General features: G+C 33.1%; 2 protein-coding genes across 6 annotated transcripts in view; one reads left to right on the plus strand and one right to left on the minus strand.

The window, feature by feature from the left end:
• METTL21A (methyltransferase 21A, HSPA lysine) overlaps window positions 1-21,858 on the minus strand; it is a 93,389-nt gene that overhangs the window by 12,774 nt on the left and 58,757 nt on the right. The gene's annotated exons all lie outside the window — the stretch shown is intronic.
• CREB1 (cAMP responsive element binding protein 1) overlaps window positions 1-21,858 on the plus strand; it is a 64,720-nt gene that overhangs the window by 3,293 nt on the left and 39,569 nt on the right. For all 5 annotated transcript variants that reach the window (XR_014018153.1, XR_014018154.1, XM_081262289.1 and 2 more), the window contains exons 2-3: window positions 15,665-15,786; window positions 21,148-21,294. Coding sequence is in view for 3 of the 5 variants with exons in the window: in XM_081262289.1 (XP_081118415.1) it covers window positions 15,673-15,786; window positions 21,148-21,294 (261 nt within the window). In the remaining 2 variants the exon portion in view is untranslated. The remainder of the gene's footprint in view (window positions 1-15,664; window positions 15,787-21,147; window positions 21,295-21,858) is intronic.

The raw sequence follows: 21,858 nt of genomic DNA on the forward strand, positions 1-21,858 counted from the left end.
CAACTAATTACAGCTTTTCATCTTGAGCTTTATTTTAACTTCCTCTCTGTGGGACCTTCTGCAAGTTTCTTAACTTATCCATACTTAATCATGTTTAATACATTGGACCAGAAGCTGCTGTAAATCCAAGGATGAATTACACTATATTTCCTCTACCCTCAAGGAACTGTTGTGAACACAATGACTAATAAGGCAGAATACTTTTTTTGTCAGATAGCAATCAGAGGAAAGAGAAATCACCCTTGGTGAAGTAAGGAGGAAGACTGTATTTTTTGTATTTTCAGCTTTGTTTTTGGAACATGTAATGTATTCACATGTTTCATAATTCATTTGTATAAAATAAGCAAAATGTCCTGTTCTCTTTCCCCATCACTGAAATGTTGCCTAATTTTTGTCTTTTCAGAGATATTCTTTTCTATATGTATACAAGCAAATATGTATGTACTGTATCTGCCTTTAAATAAATGATAGCGGGCTGGGGATATGGCTCAAGCGGTATCGCGCTCGCCTGGCATGCGTGCGGCCCGGGTTCGATCCTCAGCACCACATACCAACAAAGATGTTGTGTCCGCCGAGAACTAAAATAAATAAATTCTCTCTTTCTCTCTCTCTCTCCCTCCCCCTCTCCTCTCTCTTTAAAAAAAAAAAAAAGAAGAAAAATAAATAAATAAATAAATAAATAAATGATAGCATATTGTACACTCATAATACTCAGTTCCTTTCTCATCCCCAACATGGCTTAACAATTGGTTTGTATCAACATATAAAAGACCCTTTTATTTATATAGATATATAAATTATGAAGCATTTCTTTAGGTGGATATGCTTATAACTATTAACCAATTAGTGAGCTGATTTTATTTTTAGATCTTTTGGACTTTTTAAACAATGAGAATTTACCATTATGCCATGAAAAACATTTCATTTGAATGAAAAATACAAAATAATTTGTGACCAGAAGTTGATATTTCAACTGCTTTATTTTATTTTTTGCTCCATTTTAAAAAATTTCTTTTCACATATACATGACAGTAGAGTATATTTTGACACATTATACATATATGGAATATAGCATTCTAATTATGATCCCATTCTTGTGTCTGTACATGATGGAGAGTTACATTGGTTGTGTATATATGAGCATAAGAAAGTTCCATATGATTCATTCTACTGTCTTTCCTATTCCTATCCCCCTTCCTTCCCTTCATTTTGTCTAATCCAGTGAATTCCTATTCTTCCGCTTCCCACCCTCTCTTTTTGTGACTTAGCATCCACATAAGAACACTCAGCCTTTTTTTTGGGGGGGGGGTGCTGGTTTATTTCACTTAGCATGTTAGTCTCCAGTTCCATCCATTTACCATCAAATGCCATAATTTCATTCTTTGTGGCTGAGTAATATTCCATTGTATATATATACCACATTTTCTTCATTCATCTGTTGAAGGGCACCTAGGTTGGTTCCATAGCTTAGTATTGTGAATTGAGCTCCTATAAACAATGATGTGTTTTGCTCCAGTTTTTAAGAGTTTTATTAAAGTCATCAGTATACACAAAGGAGGCAAGAAAGCTGGGTGTAAGAGCTAACTCACAAAGTGAAATTCATCTGAGTTTAACTTTAATTGAGATTCTTACAGTCCTCAAGAGACTGCTTCCTTCAGGTATTCTGGCCAAAAGAGTTTCTAAAGGTCTCTGAAAAGAATGTTTCTTTCTTTTTTTTTTTTTAAAGAGAGAGAGAATTTTTTAATATTTATTTATTTATTTTAGTTATTGGCGGACACAACATCTTTGTTTGTATGTGGTGCTGAGGATCGAACCCGGTCCGCACGCATGCCAGGCGAGCGCGCTACCGCTTGAGCCACATCCCCAGCCCTGAAAATAATGTTTCATATAGTCCAGATTTTTCCCCCTTTAAAAGAGGACAATTTATGGGTATTATTACCCAGTAAGGTTGATTACTAGCTTTCTCCCTGCATTCATTTTTTTACATACTCATTAACTTACCTTGATAACCAGGTAATACACATTTCTTCTCATGCACAAAACAAGTTTCAATGTCTCTCTGTTTTTCTTTCGTGGATCTTAAAAGCAGCATTAAGCTATGGTACATTTTAAATATGCATGCTCTTAGTGTATTTATCTTTAAAATACATATGCTGTAAATTTTCTAAGTTGACTAAAACTCAAAAGTGATTACTGATCTATAGACAAGGACACATACCACTTGTGTTCCAAAAAATTATTAAATAAAACAGTGATTGTGTAATTAATTTTCTGAAGTTGATAGTTAAGTAGTTGTGACCATAATGCCAAAGGTTTTAATATAAAATTACCTTTTTACTAGTATATTCGGGTTTTCCTAGTATTTGAAATAAAATGTTGATATGTGCTTTTTTTTTTAACCTGCTATTTGATTAATGGGTTTACAAAGCCAGGTGTCTTTTTACAGATTTTGGGGTTGGAATGGAATAGATGATTGAACTGTGTAAAAGCAGAAAATTTCCTTCTGGAACACATCTGCAGGCTACCAGAGAGTTAAATGATTTTGCAGCGTGTCAACAGAATCAGTGATTACCTCTTGGGGTAGAAGTAAAGGTCATTGAACTAAAGCAACTAACTGATGATGTGAAAATGGCTGTATGTTATTCTTCCAGCTAATTTTAACATATATGCTAGCTCCAGCATTTTATACAAGCCCACACTAGTCAGCTTATTGAAGTTGTAGGAAGTAAATATGATTTTTAATTTCTTCCACATTATATCTATAAATTTTAGATTTTTGAGATGAAACTTAGGTAAGACAAATCATTTCATTTTTAAATTCACAATACATTTCTCATCACAACATATGCACACTCTCGAGTCCTAGTTTTTGTTTGTTTTGCATTCTCTTTCTTTAGATCTGCCAGACAAATTCTTATGAAGATATGTTTTATTATATTTTGCCCAGATATTTGAATATTTGGTCACCTATCAACTAGGTTACCAAAATTTTTAAAAAGTTAAATGAGAAGATAAATCTAATCTTTCATATTCTGATGTTTATTCCAACAGATAAAAATATCTCCAGTGATGAATAATTATCTGTAATTTGATACAAACACTGTACATCCCCAGCAGTGAAAACTTATTTAAAACTGTGCACTTAGTGCTTTAGGGTAGTTAACATATCTCAACTTTAAAAAAAAAAAGAAGTTGGGCTCTGCGCAGTGGTGCATGTCTAATCCCGGCAGCTGAGGAAGCTGAAGCAGGAGGATCACAAGTTCAAAGCCAGCCTCAGCAAAAGTGAAGTGCTAAGCAACCCAGTAAGACCTGTCTCTAAATAAAATACAAAATAGGCTGGGTTGGCTCAGTGGTTGAGTGCTCCTGAGTTCAATCCCGGGTTACCCACCATTCCCCCCCCCCCAAAAAAAAAATAATTGGGGCTAAGGATGTGGTTTGGTGATAAGAGTGCATGCCTAGCATGTATGAAGCCCTAGAGTTCCATCCCCAGCACCACAAAATAAATAAATAAATAAATAAACCAGTACTATTATAAATTCTTAAATGCCTACATTGTTTTTTTCTCACTAATGAAGTAAATTAATAAAAAAAATTACCAAATGAGATTGGCTGTGTGAACAAAGATGAAAGCATCTATCAGTTTTCTTTCTCCTGTCAGATTAATCTAGGATCACTAATCTAAATAGAAGCATGTTTGGAGAGGAAGAGGTCAGAGGGATTGATTGAAAGGAGAGAAGACTGACATTTGGCTGAAGAAGAGTTAAGTGAGAAGATAAAATAGCTAGCTAATGACCTTTCGTAGGAGTGGGAAGCAGGTCTAGAAGTTTCTTTCCCAAAGATTAGTGAATTTTCCCTGAAACTTCTGATTTCTTTCATCAGTTTTAAGTGTATTCCTAATGAGCTGGTTATCTGCATGTGAGAGTGGGTTTTAATAGTATATGTAATATCTATATGATAGTATAGATGTTAACTAAAAATGTTTGTAATCCAGCCAAGGGTGGAGAAGGCCCCCCCCCTTCATTTTTAGTTGTTGACAGGCATTTATTATTTATTTATTCATTTATTTATTTATTTATTTATTTATTTGCAGTGCTGAGAATCAAACCTAGTGCCTCACACATGCTAGGCAAGTGCTCTACCTCTCAGCCATAACCCCAGCCCCAAATGAGTCATTTTGAGTGTTTTATCCTTGTTCATATAAATGGTAATAGGAGGCTCAGAAGTATCTTGTTTTAGAACACCATAGTGAAGAAATAATAGTAATACATGGACTTTGTGTACTGCCATTTGTCTAATTATTTATTTATTGAATCTTCATTGGCCATGAGCTTATTATATTTGGTAAAATGAACACAAGAAATTTTATTTAGGTATTTATAGAAACAATACCTGGGTATTAAATGAAGATTGTGCAAGTTTTTATAAACAATAAAGCCTGAGGTACAGCTCCTACCCTCAAAGTATTTGATGCAACAGTGGGGATGATACTTAAGGAAGAATGTTTGTTTTTTATTTTTAAATGGCAGAATATCAGTTTTCACTGTTCCCTTGAAGAATTGTTAAGTTTAGAATAGAAGAGGCTTTGTGGGGAAAGTAGAATTTAAATTGAATTCAAAAGAACTTGAATAGATGAGTTAAAAGTGTATTTTAAAGCATTGAAAGAAACAAAAATGAAGGAACTGAAGTAGAATGAGCTTACTATGAATATGTACAGAATTGGTAAAGAAAGATTATGGATTCATATTAGGAATTCTGACTTTAAGGCAGGGAGCTTTAAATACATAAGAGGGAGGAAAGGTAAATACACAGGAATTATTTGATCAATTAGCCTAAAATGTAGATTCCCTGACTTCCAGGTATTTTAGTTTAAAAATGGACCTTACAGACTGTTTATCAGCTTCATTGAAATATAATTCACATGCCATACGCTACATCCATTTGATGGTATAATTCAGTGGTTTTAGTATGCATACGAAGTGGTGCATCTATCACCATAGTCAACCTTAGGACATTTTCACTACCCCAGAAAGGAACACCACATCTCCTAGCCATCCCTGATAATCTCCCTATATGCCAGTCCTAGGCAGCTGTTAATCTCCTTTCTATCTCCAGATTTGCACATTCTGGACATTGCATATGAATAGAATCATATTGTTCATTGTGATTTACTTAGCATAATGTTTTCAAAGTTCAACCATATTGTAGTACCAGTTTCATTTTTATTACCAAATAATAGTCCATTTTCTGAATATTCAGCATTTTATTCACTTATTAGTTCATATGCATTTGGATCTTTTGACTAAGAGACACTTACGTGGACATGTTTTCTTTTGGGTATATATATCTAGGAGTGGAACTGCTAGGTTATGTGATTACTACACTTAACTATTTGAAGAAATAACAGACTGTTTTCCAAAGCATCATAAATTTTTATTTAACTGTTTCAGGTATTTTCTAAATATCTATAAAAGCCCAACAAACAGGATCCCATTATTTAGTGAAAAATAACTAAAGCCACTAATGTATATTTGGAGTTATACACCACCTCCTAGTTTTCCCCCATTCTATGTTCATATTCCTTTTTGGGAGTGACTGATGAAAAGCAAAGTTGAAAATCAGGAAATGAAAACTTTGAATCAGACATTTTAATTGGATTTACCATTGAGGATTTATTTATTATTACAAGAGTATTCATGATCTCAGTGTGGGCATAATATATTACTCATAAACTATACTGTACTGGGGAATTCAACTACAGACTTTTATGCATGAAGGGAGTAGTGATTCTTCATTTTTCACGAATGACTAAACTGAGTTCTGGAGACCTTAACTAAGGTATTTGCTGTGTAAAAGCTTCATAGTAAAGCAGAGTCGTCTTCATTCTTTTGTAGCATTCTTTCTAGTTTTCAAGGTTCTTGTCTTATTATGACTACTGAAATTTTTGTTCATAAGCAGTATTAGTTTGGGTTTATAAGTAGCTCACTTGAAGGAAATATTTTACCAAGTTATGGAAAAATGTATTTTTTTTTCATTATGTTATTAATCAGATCTGTTGATCAGTATAAAGATTAAGTGGCCAGCTCATATTTTCCTTTTTTCCATAATTCATTGTATTCTGTCATTTCTAATTAGAAGTTTATATTTTTAAATCACTTATTACATGTTTGAAGGGAATTTGTAGGTAAATTGGTCATAGGATTAGTTTGTACTTGTCAAGCTTTTTTCATATAGTGTACATGTTTTGTCTCTTGTTAGATTGTAAGCCCTTTGAGGAAAAGACTCTTGTATGCTTTATGCTATTGCCCCATAGTTTTCAACAAAACACTTATGTAGGAGGTCCTGACATTTCTTTAATGAATGATTTCCTATTAGAGGGTCACCAATTTGAAAGGAAAGGTTAAAAGCAATCCTGGCGCAGATTAAAGGAAGCAGACATGCATGTTTTGGTCAGTTTAAACCTAATAAACTTAGATACTTTTTTAAAAAAACATTTTTTTAAATATTTATTTTTTAGTTGTAGTTGGACACAATATCTTCATCTTATTTATTTATTTTTATGTGATGCTGAGGATCAAACCCAGGGTCTCACATGTGCTCTGCTGCTGAGCCACAACCCCAGCCCAGATACTTTTTTTTTTTTTAACTGAGGAAATTGGATTTATTTTCCAGTACTACCCTCCTCTGAAACACAAGAATAGCATATTATATTAATGAAAATGATCTTTCCAGAAGTCAGGCCCATGGTGGTAAAAAAATAGTTGCTGTACCTGCAAGGTTAAACTTGATTTGATTGTTTCAAGATTAAAGATAGAATACTTGACCTTGAAGTGAGTTTTTTGTCTAAACTGTCCAAAGAGGAAAATATTTTGTATGGTACTATAATGATAGATGCATGCATTTGTCCAAATCCGTAAAATGTACAAGCACAAGAGTGAACTCTAATGTAAAAGAAACAAAAACAAACTGTACATAAAATGCTGTTGACTGCATGACATTTATCAGCCTTATGGTTTAGCCATGGACAATTTTTAAATATAGTCCAATATATCTTTATTATCTTGAGTTCTTAGGCTTTTTTCTTTGCTACCTGACTAGTGAGCAGCATGTAATTGAAATAATTTCCATTATTGCTTCATAGTCTATGCAGTTTCATTGCCAAATACGTAGTTTTTATAATACTGAGAGCTATGTGGTGTAACATCTCCAGTTCTCTGTGAAGTCAGGTAAAACCAGAATTCCCGTCATTATGACTCCTAGCATAACATGTGCTGAATTTTCACTCTTCCGTTATCTGATTTGTAAATAATTCACCAGCAATAGCATTTCAAATATTAGTTCAAAACAGAACCATCGAAGTAACAAATGTTACATCATAAACTATGGGCAGAAAAACCAAAAACACTTGGCTATTTATTTCCCATTTGAATGTAGTGATTTCACATAGTCACTTAGGTTTTGTTAAGTAAATGGAATAGTAGGCTATAAATATTTAAATTTAGGGTATAACTTTTTGAGTCCTTACAGTTTCATCATTGAGCTAGTTTATAAAGCAAAACTTAACATAATAATGAAGATAGCTTTACTTGTAATTCAACATAAATATAGCCTATATAAAAGTAACTATGTTGGAGGTGTATAATCTTTTTAAAAAAACTAGCTTCAAAAAGCCATACCTCAACATTTCTTGAAAGCTACAAACATATTAGGTGGGTGTTTATAAGAAAGGGGAATGGGAAGAGATGGGATAAAAATGTTACCATCTAAAATAATGCATAGTCATGGTTGCTGCTTTGCTAAACAACACTGTCTCTTGGTGACCAGGTACATGAAAGCTTGTTTCAGAGCTCCCAGTAGTCTTACCTCAGGGAAAACAAGGCAAATAAATTTTGCCAGTATTTTAAAAACAAGAACAACAATTTTGATTTGAGAAAATGCTAACGTTTTCTTGTTGAAAGTTCTATAGACTTAGTCATATATTCAGAGATGTCTACCATAAATCATGCAGTGTTTCTGTAAATCACATAACATTTTTCTGATTCACTTCTGTTAAATACTAACTTTGAGGAAATCATCTTTTTCATAAGGTGTACTACATGCTTTAAAAATAGACTTTATTAAAGTTGATAGTCAAATATCCTGGTAATCACAAAACTACTAAATTCATAAAATATGTTGAAACCAAACCATTCACTGAGTTAAATCCAATTAGTGAATAAATTGAGGAATTTGTTTATTAAATAACATTGCAAAGATTTCCTTTTGCTGTGTGCCCCTCTTTTTTTTTTTTTTCCTGGTGGTGGTATGGTGAGGTTTTACTAGTGTTTAATAACACAAAGAATTTATGAAAGTATGTATGGAAATCTTTAAGCTTGTTCTTGTTTTTGTCTTATAAATAATTTAAATGTCATCAAGTCATGGAGTTAACTTCATATTACAACTTTTCTTGACTTCTAATATGAAGATAAGAGCCTGAAAGGAAGACTTGTTCCCATGAAAGACAGACAAACCTTCGTAGGAGCACAGAAAACTTTCTGAAAAATGTCAGAATTTTTTTATTCTGATAAACACACTGGTTTATTTTATTTAAACACATTCCTGTTTTTGACTTCTTCGGTTAAGATGTATATCACCTTATTTTGTTGTGTAATCAGTCTATACATTATACAGATGAGGCTGACATATGTTTTGTTGAGTGTGGATATGTGTTTGTACACATGTGCATACATACTCGTACAGTATTTGAAAATCCTTTGTTTCCTCTTTGGTTTCAATGAAGGTATACCGTATTTAACACCAGTAAACTGTTGTTAGCATCAGAAATGTGGAGCATTGCTAAATTTGCAGTATTGATTGACTACAGATTAGACATAAAGATAAATGACAAATATGTCTAGGTTAACATTGTTGTTGATTGTTTCTTAGAAAGTCTGTTGTTTAGTACCTGAACTTTCTTTAGTAAATTAGTCATAATACATAAAAAAATTAAGACATGTCAAAGGATGTGTTAACAAAACTTTGAATCAGTTACCCTGAAAACTGAGTACAGAAACAAAATAACTGTAAAAGATTATGTTTCACATGTAGGTGTTTGAGGGCATACTTCTGCAGAATATTTTTAGTTAAGGTAGTTGACAGTGACAATAAAATAGTCATTTAGTTTTAAAATAATGTGCCCAAATATGCCTTTTGCTATGAATAACACGGAGACTTTGGAGTTTTACTTATGTGATTATCTTAAATCCCTGAAATTTTGAGTTGGTGAGAGTTCCGGAGTTCTCCACTTGCTAGTGTGCAGAGGAAGCTTTTCCCCTCATTTTTAATTGAAGTTGTTTCCATTAAAAACAACAACAACAATAAAAACAACCCAGAATGTGTTTCATTAATTACAGAGGCATTATTTCTTCTTTAGCCAAAATTTACAGTTTATTTCTCTGAATACTTACCCCATCCAAAACAGGATTAAAGTTGTCATAAATTAAGGGGGATTAAAAAGTTGACTGTGGAGAAGGTAGGCTTATTTTTCGTAAATTACAATGTTAAGAATCTTAAGGACTAGAGCATTTCTTAAAGGTCAATACATTTTAGGGAAAACAACAAATTGAAGATATACAGCATTCCTTTTATTAGTGATTTTTAGCAAAAAAAAAATAGTGATATGGGCTTTCTTTGGTAAGCTTTAATTTGCAGTTTGAAGATTTGTGTTAACTTTCTATAGACAAATAGAGAATTAGTACAGTATAGTCCTGTATAGATGAATTTAAATGCTACCTTGTCAGTAAGGGTCAGTGATTAGCCTTTATAATATTGAAAATCAGTTCAACATCTTTCCCAACTTTATTTTTCTACACAGTTCTCACCATCTGATTTGTACATTTTTTGTTTGTTTCCTGCCCCCACCTGCTAGATATAGACTCTAGAAAGTCAAACTTTTTCTAAAGATTTATTTTATTCATTGTTTTATCTCCAGAAGCTTGAACAATGCCTGATACATATTCAGATATGATAGTTTAAAACAAGACATCTATAATGTAAATTGACAAAAATATTAGACTTTATTTTAGTTTTAGTAAAGTGTATTGTTCACTTATGGCAGATTCCCCCAGGTATTGCTATATAGACTAGAAGCAAAATTCATTGCATTATAAAAGTTCTAAACCAAATGACTTTAAGAGACAATATTATTATTATTATTTTTAGTTGTTGATGGACCTCTATTTTAATTATTTATTTGTGGTGCTGAGAATCAAACCCAGTGCTTTACGAATGCTAAGCAGGTATTCCACCACTAAGCTATGACCCCAGTCCTGAGGCATCATTCTTATATTCTTATTTTACCTGTTGCTTTAGAGTGACCATTCTGTATTACTGTTGTGTTTTTTTTTTTTCTCGTTTTCAATGGAAAGTCTGATACCAGCCACTGACTTTCACCTTTTTCTTAAGTTCTATATATAGTTTCAGCCTTTGTTTACGTACCATTTTTTTTTTATCAGAAAAGTCACTTTTCTGATAAGTTTATTAATACTGTTTATTAATACTCCAAGTTTATTAATACTATTTTCATTCTTTTTTTTTATTATTTTTTTTTAAAGAGAGAGAGAGAGAAAGAGAGAGAGAATTTTTAATATTTATTTTTTAGTTCTCGGGGGATACAACATCTTTGTTGGTATGTGGTGCTGAGGATCGAACCCGGGCCGCATGCATGCCAGGCGAGCGCGCTACCGCTTGAGCCACATCCCCAGCCCCCTGTTTTCATTCTTAATGCCTCTTTGGAATTTCACTATTTTCATGACTACTATAGAACATATTCTCTTATTTCAAAGGTCATGGAAACGTTCATTTGACACTTTACCTAAACTAAAACTTTTAAATACCTGTTATTATCTCCACTGGGGAAAGGTGCAAAAGTAATTTAGCCCTTTACTCTTAGTAAACCTCAATAGATTAATAATTTCTTAGCGCTTTCTTAGATGGAAAGGAATAATTGCTTGTTTCTTTTTTTTCCTAATTGAGAAAAGGGACTGTTTAATTGTTTAATAACTGTAACAATAGTTATGACCTGAGCAATGTAGTAAGACAGTGTCTACCATGTGAAACAGAGGCTCTTTATTGGATGATGGTCTAGTCTTGTAGCACTTTTTAAAGTACTATCTCAAAATTCTATTACATTCTCATGATAATGCTTAAATGATGATACCACTGTCCCAAATCAGGAGACTAGGTGACCTATTTTTAATGAATCTATCTTCCTTTACAGTGTAAATTTGCATCCTTCATTACAAAGTACTTCTTTAGTAGTAAATATTATTTTCTTATATGACCTGTGTAATTATGTGTATGTACCTACCTCTCATGTGGTCTTAGTTCCTAAGATTAGAAGATTTAAAATTGAAGCGAGGACTTTTAACCCATCCTTTTTGTTCTTACAGATGAGGAAACTGAAACAAAATTTAAAGTAATTTATCCAGCAGCCACTTGGTGACAGTGCTGCTTGGCAACAAATCCAGCTCCACCAAGGGTTAGGCTCCTTCTCCCAACTACCTATAGCAGTATTCTTTTTTCCTCAAGATTGGGGAGTAATACTACAGAATTGCTTCACTTTACTTTCCAAATTAAGAGGTAGAATTCTGAGGACCATGATAGCAAAATGGTATGTATGTATCTTTGTGAATTGATTTTTTTTAAAGTTATTTTAAAAAAATAATTTAAAAAATTATTTTTTTGAGGCATGGCACTGTTATCAATTCACAGTTTCTTAAGGATTAATCTCTCTTTAATTTTTTAGGATAAATTGTGAACATCCCCAAATCTTAAACATCGATTCCAAATAAATTTTAAAATTCAGAATAATTGGAAGAACAAAAATCACAAAACTATCAGGCCTATGTTATATTTTCAGATTCATTCTGTTTCTCATATTCCAGGCTCAGTATTCATACAGCATTCTGAGTTCATATGTACCTGGTATTTTTCTTATTTTAATGCATTATTCAGTGTTGGTCCTCCGCACCCCCCAAGAGTCCCCAAAAGCTTGCATTTGTTTAGTGAATTAGCAGTCTTCAAACAACCTTAGCAACCCATGTACTGGTTCTAATTAAGCTAATCCTATGTCTGGATATATCACTGCTGTCTAGATTGATACTGGATTAATAGAAAAACTGAAAATTCTGTACCTGATACTTGCTGTACAGTCTCTTCTCCCCATACCTGAAGATGTAAACAAAAAGAGCAAAAGCTTTCAAAGACCTGAATTAATGTATTTACTTTAAATGTGAGTCTTTTCCAATTGGGAGACTGCTTTTTTATTACCTTCAAGTTGAAAAGTATAAAAGTAGTATCTGTTTTAGTTGTGTCTTAAGAGTTTGTTATCTGAAACAGTCGTTTCTCCTGAAATAATTCTTACCAGCACTTTGAGAATGGCCTAAATTTTCCGGCGAAAGACTGTATTTCTGCTATTGCCCAAGTGGGTGGTATTTATTGAAGCTAAAGGTTTTTAAAACTAAGGCTGTCTCCTACCCTGAAAAGATTTATAGGCCATCTGAACTAAAGGATAAAATATTAGAAGTTTAAATGAGGACTTATATTCCTTGGAAATTTTGCACCCTAAAAAAAGGGGGGGGATATAATCCAATTAAGGAGGGAAGTAAGATGAAAGCTTTCTGTTTTTAGTGTGTTTTTGTACTTATTAGTAATTAATGGCTTTGTTCCTTCATTAAAATATAGTGATAAATCCTTTTTTTTTTTTAAGAGAGAGAGAAATTTTTTAATATTTTTTTTTCTTTTAGTTTTTTTCCGGCGGAAACAACATCTTTTTTTTTTTTTTTTTTTTGTATGTGGTGCTGAGGATGGAACCCAGGCCGTACGCATGCTACCGCTTGAGCCACATCCCCAGCGCCCCCCCCTTTTTGAAACAAAAAGATGTAAAGATGCCCTATGCCTTAAATTAAAACAAAAACAAAGCTAAGTAGTCTCCGTATATTAGATTTAAGAATGTGATCTATCTATGTCTTAGACTGCTTTTAACCAAATGGTAGAGAGAAACTGCATATGGATAACAGTATAACTAAAAAAAAAAAAAAAAACATGGCTTGGAGTGAAGTCTTTTAAAATTGTTATGTATGTTTTACCAACTGTGATAAATTTGTATTTGTTTTCATTCTTGTTTAAAGTGATGATTTAGTGGAGAACAACTTATGGAGTCTGTTTACTTTGTCCCATACTGTTGAATGGATTCATTTATTTGTTTTATTGTTATTGAGATTAAGTATTTTGCTTTCATATGCCATCCCCCCACCACCACCACCACCAAAAATGTAGATAACTTTTAGGAGAAATGAACTGTTGTTGTTGTTGTTGTGTGTTACATTTGACATTTTTTAAAAAGATTTTTGTATTTTAAAAGAGCACAGATTGTAAGTATACATGATATAACAGCTGAGGGAATTATGTCAAATGATGATAACCAAAGTTATTTGATAATTTTTAAAAAGTTTTCTGTACTATTTGGAAATGTAGGGTAAACAGTTTAGATTAAAAACTATCTGGGATTTGGAAAAAATTTGTCAGCAGTATCTTGAAATCATGACTGGAGTATAGATCTGATTCATAGTTTTAAAATGTTTTACATTATATCTGATATGTTTCTTAAAATTAGCTGGGCATGGTAGTGCACGCCTATGATCCTACCAACTTGGAAAACTGAGGCAGGAGGATTGAAACTTTTAGGCTACCCTCAGCAACTTAGCAAGACCCTGTCTCAAAATAAAAAAATAAAAAGGGATAGGGCTGTAGCTCATTGGTAAAGTGACTCTGTGTTCAATCTCCAATATAAAAAAAGGTTTCTTAAAATTGTACAAGTGTAATCCTGAATCTGTGTTCACAGAAGGGAAATTCAGACAATACTGAATTCTAAAGTATATAAAGAATACAAATTAAAAGTTATTGTCCTATAAAATTCTATAAATCCTCTTCCTCTTCAGAGCTACCACTTTAGTGCTTAATTTCTCATACCTTTTTGAAACATGCATGCATCTTTATAACCACTTGTTTTACTTGTATGTGTATGTGTTTTACATAAATGGTTATCTGTTAATAGTATGTCATTATATTGTATATAGATTTCATGCTTTTTTACTGCTGTAATGTTTTTAAAATGGTTCTTCTAATGATGGATGATTATTTTGTTTTTTTGGTATTAAAAAAATCTTACAGTGAAAGCCCCTGAAATGTATCTTTGTGAACTAGTCAATAATGAGAGTTTCTCATTTACTCATAGTTGTTTTGTAGTTTGGATGTTACTGTGTTGATTATTTGTGGAAGATATTTCTCTCAGAGCACTTTTCTTGGGGACTTCATGAATGTTTTAAATAATGATGTACTCAAGTCTGTTATGTTTGCCTTTGTCATCTGTGTTTTGTGGATTCTAATATTTCTAAAACTATTTATATTCATTTCCACAGAAATATTTTCACTTCCATTTTTGTTACTTGTAAAACACTTTTGTAGAATTCTATAATGTATAAGCATGCAATATATTGTGATGATGTATAATAATAACATAAGGATCAGTAACAATTTTTAATATTAATTTCAGAGTAATAAAATAAATGCAATTTATTTTGGAAAAACATTGGGTTTTTTTGTGTTATTTGTGGAATAACTATAAATATTCCCTCATAATAAAATTCATTTTTGTTGGGTAATATGGTAGGCACTGAATGATAACAATTGTACACTAGAAACATCCCTTTTTTCCCCAAAGTTTTAGACAGGATTGCTTCCCCAGTTATCAGAAATTTCCCTAACCTAACTATTTTTGCTACTAGTAATTGCTCTTCACTTAACTCTTGCTGCCATGCAATACCAGATTACACAACATATATACCTTCAAGCTCTTAGCAAAACAAGGTAAATTAACAAATGTCAGTTCTGATTGACTTAGTCAGAACTTCATAATTAAACATTCAAAAAAGTATTTTATTTCTCTGTGTGAGTATGTATGTTGATATTGTAATATTGCATACTATACATGAAGGAGGAGTCAGAACACTAACTTTTTCAATATTTGGAGCCTCTACTTTGGCGTTGGTGGTCTTTTATTTCACCTTTCTGTATTGCTAAACACAACTTAGGCTCTTAAAATGTGGGCTGATTTTTGTTCTACCACCAAAACCTCCTATGAGAGTGCCTTATAATTTTTGTGCTGCTTCCTTTAGGAGAAAATACTTTTATAGGACGTACCATAAAGCCAGTGTCTCACAGACTGTCATTTTTAGCTTGCTTTTCTTCCCTACCCTCTCGCTACCTGATGGGTATTATTTGGAAAAATTACAATTGTTGGTGCCAAGAAGGGAAGATTCAAGGAATAAAGAAGTCCCTTATTTCGACATGAATTAATATCCCATTCCGAAGAATAATCAAGGAAATAGGTTGTTGTTTTTTGATGCTGTTATTGTTGGGTTTTTTTGTTTTATTAAAGGGACTAGAACTTTTATAGCTAAGCAAATTGGGACAAGTTGGCTAATAATTCAATTACATTATATCTTAACTAGTTTTCTAAATGCATTTGCTTTCCTAACCACCACATATACCTATTTATAACTTGAAATTAAAGTCACAAAAGCACAAAGCACTGTAGTGCTTGTAACACTCTTCCATATTATTGTAGGTAACTAAATGACCATGGAATCTGGAGCAGAGAACCAGCAGAGTGGAGATGCAGCTGTAACAGAAGCTGAAAATCAACAAATGACAGTTCAAGCCCAGCCACAGATTGCCACATTAGCCCAGGTATAAAATATGGAGAGACTCCAACCTGTGTCTCTTCCAAGAGGAATATGTTTCCAAGAGAATTTCGGTTCTATTGCAGAGATGTTCTTTGAATATCACGTTTCCTGTTCACTTAATATTGGGCTATGTTTAGAAATAATAGTATTAATTCAGTAACATAACAGTAAAATGTATCATTAAACACTAATACAGTATTTGTAGTTATACGATCCAGAAATATTGACATTTTTAACTGATGTGTAAATTGTCTCTTTCAAACAAGGGCAGAGAACCTTGGTTATGACAGATGTTTTTTTTTCCTATCATAGAACTTTATCAACATGGAGGTAGAGATAGTATGAAAGCCTCTGCTTATATATGCTTAAACTAGAAAATAGGATAAGGCAAATAAATTGATATTTTAAAGATAATACTGAGTTCTTTGATTTTTGTCTTTGTCTTAAACATCTTGTCTTTAAGGGTATATTCTCTTGTACTAATTTTTTGTTCTCATTTTTTTCCCTAAAATATTTTGTTAACAACTTTGTACCTGGACACACGTGAGAAAGGTGGTTAATATAAAAAGAAAATAGGAAATGGAAATCTGCTAGGCAAGAAATTGGTATTGCCTATTTAAGATGAAAGCTCCTAGGAAAAATAACCCTGGTAGAAGCTCTGGTATATCTAGCTGTAGTTTCCCAAGAGTTTAAAAGCTCTGAGGGAAGTTACTGAACAAGAATGAGTCTTAAAAAATTGAGGACTCATCACAATTGGGATCGTGTGTCGTGGCTGAGGAAACTGGCTAAGCTAAAATGTGGGCCAGATCCTGGAGCTCCAGCAGGAATATAGTCAGGAGTTTTTCCTAAGATACCCAGGGCCCACTTCCAGCTCTCAAGATAAAGTGAATACACTTGGAGATGGTGAATTTACCCAGACAAGGCAGGGCATAAACATTATAGGGTCAAGTTAAACAAGCACAGATGAGAATCTGAGCTCATCCAAGCATTCTGCCCTGCAGGCATCTTAGTGATTCAATTCTCAATATAATATTATCTATTTCTGGTCACACTATTCTATCTGGTCTGGTTGTCTTCTGAGTCCTCTATATAGTGTCATCATGGGAATTCTTTTTACTCTACTGATTTTTTTTCTTGTAGGATTTGTGTTCTTGATACAGAAAAGTCTGTATAGTGGTATCTTGAGAAAGGATTCTTGGTAAAGACGAAAAAAATTTTTTTTTTTTTTTTTAATTTTGAAAGCATTGATCCACAGTCAATTTATTTTAATGTTGTTCTTTAAAAAGACTAAACTTATCTTTCATCTCTGGTATCTTATAAAATCTCTTTGGTCATGGTACTTCAAAATTTCATTATCATGGGGATTGATAAGTTGGATCAGTTTTTATCCTGTATGTTCAATGAGACCTTTTGTAATGAAAACTCATGTCTTCTATTATGGGGCATTTCTTTAAATTATTTGTTGATGATTCCACCCCCCTCTCAATTCTTGCTAGGATTCTTATGATCCAAAGGTTATAGCTCTAGGAATGTTTTTCTCATTTTCTTTTATTTTCTCTCCTGTTTTCCCTCATTTTGTTCTGCTCTCTGGGATACTTCCTCAATATATTCCAATCCATCTGTTGAATTTGTATTTCTACTATCATGTTTCCAAGAGTTTTGCTGAATAGTCCTTTAATGTTTTAATAGCATCCTGTGTTTCACAAACATAATATTTCTTCTTTATCTTGAGAATACTTTTTGTTGTTTCAGGTTTTTTTTTTCCTACATAGACTTTCCATTATACAGTTCACCTCCCATTTGTTTTGGTCTCCATCTTTCATATTAGAGGCTTTCTCCAAATATTTGATAAGGTGGTTATCTGCTCAGGTTTAAAATTGGGGGTTAGGGATGTAGCTCAGAGACAGAGCACACACTTAGCATGTATAAGGCTCTGGATGAAGTCCCCAGCACCAAATAAGTAAATGAAAGTAGGGGACTAAGATGCTATATTAGAAGCTTTATAGATGTGTTAGGGTCCTAATAGCTATGAGCATTGAACTTTGCTATAGGGTAATCGTGGTTGCCCTAATGTCAGTATCTTTAGATTTTCTTGGTATTAAGTTCCCCAGAGGATTCACTAGTCCCCTTACAGGGAAAAGGCCTAAAGCCAAGTGAGAAAAGAAGACTAAGGTTTAGTAGCCACCTACAACAATGCTTGATTTAAGCAATCAAACCCATTGTCCAAAGAATAAATCTCCATTTTTCTTTTAGAATATGGTAGATTATTCTTCCATAGGGAGTTGGGTATTGGTCCCCAGTTGCTTCTCAAAGAACCTTCAACCAGCATTTCTTGTTTTCAGCCTCTTTTCACTCTTATCTTCCAGGATGCTATATATCCTGAGATTTGTGATTTTGTGCTGCCAGTCAGGCTTGCCCCATCTTAGCTCATGAGACTGTCTCAGATCCTAATTCATTACTGTTCTCTCCAGTCTCCAAAATAACAGGTTATTACTATTACTTATTTCCTTTCCTTTTGTCCTAAACTTTGTCTGTTTCTGTCTATAAAAATTAAGCCGTTGAAGCCATTAAAGAAGATTATTAATAGTATTTATTAATAATATTTAAAGATGGAACAGTTTCATAATAGTGTGTCACAATAATCAAATGTTCCTATATGACACATCTAGAAAACTCACAACAAAATACTAATAATGATTAGCTCTGTGTGATAGGATTATAAAGGCTTTCAATTTTAGACGTGTATGTGTATTTTATAAAAAAATGAGAGGAGCTATTGTGAAGAGTGATCAGGGTAGGAAAGGGATTATCTATTAAAGTCAGATTGTTATTTACCCTAGAAGACTTGGTAAAGAGAATATAATTGCTTCAAATATTAGAAAAGCTTTTTATGGAATTAAGGTGAGCTACTCTGAATAATCTTAAGGTTGTGCCTCTCAGACTTTAGGGTTGAAGTATCTTTAAGTTCCTTCAGATTCTGACTTTACAAATGACACCCCATATGATTAATGCAGGTAGTGCAGGGAACACATTTTGAGAACCAAATAAAACTAAGCCTTAAAGTGGCCAGAGAGAAAGTGATTAATATGGAAGTATTTCCTAATATTTTAAGATGGAACCTCCTGGTTTTAACCTGTATGCCAAAGACTTTTCTTTGGTAGGGATCTTTCCCCAAAACTTTGGAATGAAATGTTTACCTGCATGCTAAACATCTTTGCATATTCAAATGTCAGTAATTCCATTATCTTCTACCATGACTTCTACTACCAGAAACCTTGTCCTTACTTCTTGCATTCTCTTTCTGTTGATAGCATAGTGTACCCATATTCTCATACATGAATCATGTGGGTCATCTTTGATTTTTCCCTCACCTATTCATAAAGTCTTTGTTTTTCCTCCAGATCTTCACGAAATCTCTTTTCTCACTCCCATCCTTTCCACTACTACTGTGCTGTGTTCTGCTTTCATCTCACCTTAACTACTGCACTGACTTTCTCATTTTGTCTCTACACATCCACCACCCCCCATGTATAAATCAGTCATGCTGCCACTGAAAGTATCTAATACGAACTTCAAACCTCACTATCATACTAAAGAAGTTAAAAAGCTTTTCATTGCCTTCCCCAATACTCAGGATAAAATACAAGTTCTTTTTTTTTTTAACATTTATTTTTTAGTTGAAGGTGGGCACAATAGCTTTATTTTATTTTCATATGGTGCTGAGGATCGAACCCAGTGACTCACGCATGCTAGGTGAGCGCTCTTCCTCTGAGCCACAACCCCAGCCCAAAATACAAGTTCTTTATGTGACATATACTAAGGCTTTTATGACTAGTTTATTTATTCCCTGCCTACCTCTTTCCTGGATGTCTCCTGATTTCGTACATGATACAGTAACAAACTTATTTGCTGTAGTAGTACTGAATTGTTTATCCCTCTCTACCATGTATAAACTACATTGTTTCTCTTTGCTTTTGTCAGTACTACCCTCTCTGCATGAAATTTTGTGCCTTCTCCCCTGTAAATCATCATAAATACATGTTTAACTTGTATTCATTGTTTTAAATTCACATTCTTTGGTAGCCTCCCCTCTTAGGTTGGACTGAGTAGCTCTCCTCAGTATGTTCATTTTTCTTTTAACAAGACTCATTACTCCATTGAGTTGCATTTACTAGTATGTCTTCTCTACCCCATTCCTTCATAAAAACATGTCAATAATTTTTTTACTGTCAGGGTCCCATATCTTTGTTTCATTTTTGTAGTTTCAATTTATACATTATTCCTGACAGTAGGTCCCAGTAACTGTTTACAAAATGAGCAAATAAAATTCCTACCCTGAATGTGTTAAGAGTATAAGAACAATAAGTACCATCTGATACACGTGACTTACAGTCCCTTTTAACTTGACTATTGACTCATTAAAATTGCATACTTTTGCTAAAGGGAATTTTTTTTTTAAAGAGAGAGAGAGAGAGAGAATTTTTTTAATATTTATTTTTTAGTTTTCGGCGGACACAACACAACATCTTTGTTTGTATGTGGTGCTGAGGATCGAACCCGGGCCGCACGCATGCCAGGCAAGCGCGCTACCGCTTGAGCCACATCCCCAGCCCGGGAAAATTTTTTTTTATATATTCTTTCAGCTGTATCCTTTTATTCATTCAAAATGAAAACAAACTTCTAAAACATCATATATTGTCACTTTATAATCATTTTTAAGAAGAGGATTAGAAATTTTCAGTTATAGTGTCTATTAATACTTTATCATTAATGAAAAGGTATGCTCGGGAATAGTTTAAAAAAGAAAACTGAATTGCATACAGTAAGGTGTATATTCTTAGGTCAGTTTTGCTCAAGTTGGAGAACAGTTAAGATTTTAGAATGTGTCATCTTTAACATGATACTCGGAAGAATTTTATGTTCCTTCAAGGCCACTATATCTGTTGACCTTGGGGGAATCCATCTCTTTGAAGATTTGTTATTAAACAGCAGTAATGATCCCCAGTCTTCAGTTTCTTGGAAAAATGAAATGATAATTGGATATGCAAGTAGGTGGGAAAACATGCCGTACAAATAAAGTGGTACTTGGTGTTTAGAAGAAGTCTATTAGAATTTTTATATTACATTGAAATAACTTGTGTTTTTTCGTCACTTAAGAGGAGTTGTAAGTAGAGGGGAGAGGGATATGTAGGGGTGTTGTGTTTTAAAAAATATTAAATCTAATCACTGGTTTCTTTTACATCAGTGAGTACTTGTGTTTCAAAAAGTTCATGTTTTTGGTTCTAAAAAGTTACTTCATATTGAACTTGAGTAATCCCAAGAAAGTATCTGTAATGGTAATTTTTTTCCATGTTCAACACTGTAGGTTTCTATGCCAGCAGCTCACGCAACATCATCTGCTCCCACCGTAACTTTAGTACAGCTGCCCAATGGGCAAACAGTTCAAGTCCATGGAGTTATTCAGGCGGCCCAGCCATCAGTTATTCAGTCTCCACAAGTCCAGACAGTTCAGGTATGTGTATAAAAAGTTCTGCATATACTTTTATATATGTTGTTAATAGCCATTTCTGTCTCCTTTCATAAGTTTATGAAAATAAGGACACGTCTAGTTTAGAGTTTATTTTAGTTCACAGTAAAGGTATGTGCTGCATCTGAATAGTTACCTTATGTATAGGAACATATATACACAAGAAGAGACATAAAAAAAATGACTCTTTCTTAAGCTTCAGAAAAAAAATAAAGAATTGATTGGGAAATAGTTAAATACATGAGATAAAGTGGAAATGTTTGGGAGAGACTGACACATCTAAGTTAAGGAAAATTAAGATATAAAAATTGTAATTTTGTAATTATTTTATAAACCCTCATTTGGGTGAAAAAAGAATCTTGATAAAAAATAAAATAATAATCTTACTTGATATTATTTGAACCAAGGGATCACATAAAACATTTTAATATTGGCTGTATATAGAACTTTCATTTATAGTATATAACTTTGAAATAATAATATATTTAGAAAGTACATTTTCATGACTGTTGATTATACTATGTGTTACCTACCTATTCTTTGGAGAGT

This window comes from Spermophilus citellus (genome assembly GCF_964194105.1).
Source record: "Spermophilus citellus genome assembly, chromosome: 11".
NCBI classification, from domain to species: domain Eukaryota; kingdom Metazoa; phylum Chordata; class Mammalia; order Rodentia; family Sciuridae; genus Spermophilus; species Spermophilus citellus.